Below are 2,594 nucleotides of genomic sequence, written 5' to 3'. Positions count from 1 at the left end.
GCCTCAGGATTCTGCTCCTTGCTAGAAGGACAGCGAGGAGGGTATGTCCTGGCCCCAGGTAAAGTCCTTGGTGCGTTTTCTCTCAGGGGAAGTACGGGTGGGAATGAAAATTCTGACATTCAGAGCAGCGGGCCAGAGGTCGTGCTCTGAAGCTGACTCACGGGAGAACCTAGCACACAGACGTCCTGTTCTAGGCTTTCAGCCAGCTGGTGATGCAGCCGTTCTCCTCTAGCAGCGCTGAAGGTGATCCAGATGTTTGACGATGCTGTGCAGGCACTTCTGGAGCCGGTCCAGCGCCACCACTGCGGCCGTGTAAGGAGAGGTCGTCAGCAGCTCGGTCAGATTCCCCAGGGCGTCCAGGTTAGAGGATTTGTGGAAGGTGCAACCGAGGTGAGAACCCAAGGTCTGGATCAGACTCCGGAGGTTCTCTATGTCGTTGAAGATTTGTGCTACTGGCACGTTTTCCATGGGCAGGCTGGGGAGGATCCTCTGGAATATCTGCAAGGTCTCGTCCATGGAGTCTAAGCTCTCCAAAGGTCGCTCTCCGGGGATGAAGTCAAGCCCATTTATCTTCAAGTTCAGAGGGAAGAGCTGCATGGAGGAGAAGGCTAATTAGCCACGCTAGCGCAGGGCTGCCCTCTCTTCTCTACAGGGGCTGTTTGGCTAAGGACTATGGCACTTCTACGCTCCAGGGATCAGCCCCGGCAGCTCAGACAGCTCTAGAAAGGTCTGCATGCTCTTCCTTGGGACATGTCAAACAAGGCCATCACAAAGGCGTTAGGAAGGACACGCCAGCAGCCGTGGAACGGATGGGCCCCTTTGCTATGCTGCCTTTGAAGGCACTCTCTGCAGCATGTGTGATGTGGGGCGGGAGGAGGAAACACATGTGCCATGTGTCTAGGTCACAAACAGGGGCTTGCTCTAACTGCCTCCTGATGCCTCCTGCCCTGGCTTCAACCAGAGAGTTACCTGGTGGGATTCCCCCAAGCAGAGGCAGATTACGGTTTCATGGGGCCCTTGACCAGAGCAAGGGGGGGGTCCTCCTTACCCCTTCTATCTGCGGTCTCACCCCATTCTGCCCCCCCACCACTGCGGCCCCACAACCACTTTGCTCCTTTCTGCTCCCCCCCCCAGACCAGAGAAGCTCTTTCCCCACCACTACTGCCCCAGGGCTGCAGCGGGGAGTGAGAGCCCTGAGGCCGTGGCCGTGAGCAAGAGCACCTCCAATCCCGGGGCCAAGGCCGGGCTCCGGGCACTGCGGCTTCCCCTGACCCACCCACACAGTGCTTCTGCCAGGGCTCCGGGCTTCCGCTGCCCAGCAGTGGATTTTTTCCGGGGCCCCACTATTGGCCGGGGCACGGGCCCTGGGCACGGGCCCCGTTGGGCCATTGGCTAATCCGCCACTGCCCCCAGGTAGGAATGCAGCATGGTGGGCCGTGTCGGGGCATACAGTGGCAAAGTCAAGTGAGAGTTCGCAGCACCTGGCAGGAAATGGCTCACTTTGGGGCTGCAGGAAGGACGGGCAGTTAAACCACAGAGCCTGGGAGTTGGCTCCTTCTTGCCTCTCTGCCACTGTCACGTGACCATCCTTGGGCACCTCCTAACCTGCTCAGTGAGTGCCAGGGGCTTGGAGCATCGAGAGCCTTTGATGGGAGGTCTGAGGCACGCACGGAGATCCCTGGAGCAGTGCCTCGGGGGAGAACTCACCTGGACAGCCAGCCTAGGCCTGGACCCCTCTGTGCTAGGGAGGAGAGGCGCTGAAGGGTTTGGAGCAGAAGGCAGATGATGGAAGTAGCACATACTAGGAAGTATGTGTGTGTTCTCTGGCTCAGAGATAAGGACAGCAGCCAGGATGTGACACCCCAGCTGCCTGTCCTCAGCAGAGGGGAGTGAAGGGCTGTCCCAGGGAGCAAGGGAGATTTATGCTGACCCTCGGGGAAGGCTCCCTTCCAGCAAGCTCAGGGACAGTGGAACTGTCCCCCAGGGGAAGGAACTCAGGGCGGGGTGGGCAGTTACAGACTCGTCGACCTGGCACCCGCAGTCATCTCCAGCTTTGATTCCCTGGGCCGGATGCTCAGCTGGTGGGGCCCACTAGCTTCTCTAGCTACCACCAGCAGAGGTCCTGGCCCCAGGAGCCTGTTCGTGCCCCAAGGGTAAAATACAGCAGTGCCGGGAGAGGAATCGTTCCGTGAGCTGACCCGATCGCCCCACTGATCCTCTGCCCAGCTCGCCCCGACGTACCTGGTGCTCCTGGATCCGGGCTATGATGGTTCGTGTGAGGTTTTTGGTGTCGGCCTTGACCTTGTCGATTTTCACCGGCCGGCTGTAGAAGAGAGGCAGCCAAAACCAGAGCAGCCCACAGAGTGGCACGCTGGGACACCGCATTTTCCTCCCGCCTCCTTCGCTAAGGCCCTAAACAGGCAAGAGTGATGCAAGTTAAACAGGTGTTTGCAGCCCCCCAGAGACATGGCCTCCGAGGAGGTCTGAGAGCTGTGGGGTGCTGCCCCATGCTGGGGCTGCCCTCCTCTCCAATGGGGCACCAGGCCATCAGATGAAGGAGCAACCCCTCTCAGCTGGGTCTTTTAACCAAGCCC

The 2,594-nt window shown here is 59.6% G+C and overlaps 1 protein-coding gene across 1 annotated transcript; it reads right to left on the bottom strand.

Annotated features, from left to right (window-relative positions):
• Nucleotides 1-228: 228 nt before the first annotated feature.
• LEP (leptin) lies at nt 229-2,385 on the bottom strand. The gene is made up of 2 exons (XM_077807954.1): nt 2,242-2,385; nt 229-591 (listed from the first exon to the last, which is right to left on the bottom strand). The coding sequence occupies exons 1-2, from the start codon at nt 2,383-2,385 to the stop codon at nt 229-231; spliced, it is 507 nt and encodes a 168-aa protein (XP_077664080.1).
• Between the last annotated feature and the right edge of the window lie 209 nt (nt 2,386-2,594).

The sequence above is a fragment of the Eretmochelys imbricata genome, chromosome 1 (genome assembly GCF_965152235.1).
Source record: "Eretmochelys imbricata isolate rEreImb1 chromosome 1, rEreImb1.hap1, whole genome shotgun sequence".
In the NCBI taxonomy this organism is placed as follows: domain Eukaryota; kingdom Metazoa; phylum Chordata; order Testudines; family Cheloniidae; genus Eretmochelys; species Eretmochelys imbricata.
Note: the sequence above shows the minus strand (reverse complement) of the source record. Positions and strands in the feature narration are given on the sequence as shown.

Bases quoted from the DNA above. Each gene is read 5' to 3' on its own strand.
- LEP (XM_077807954.1), bottom strand. From the start codon at position 2,385: ATGCGGTGTCCCAGCGTGCCACTCTGTGGGCTGCTCTGGTTTTGGCTG. The intron at 592-2,241 runs GTACGTCGGGGC...TCCTCCATGCAG, and splicing joins CCCGGATCCAGGAGCACCAG to CTCTTCCCTCTGAACTTGAA.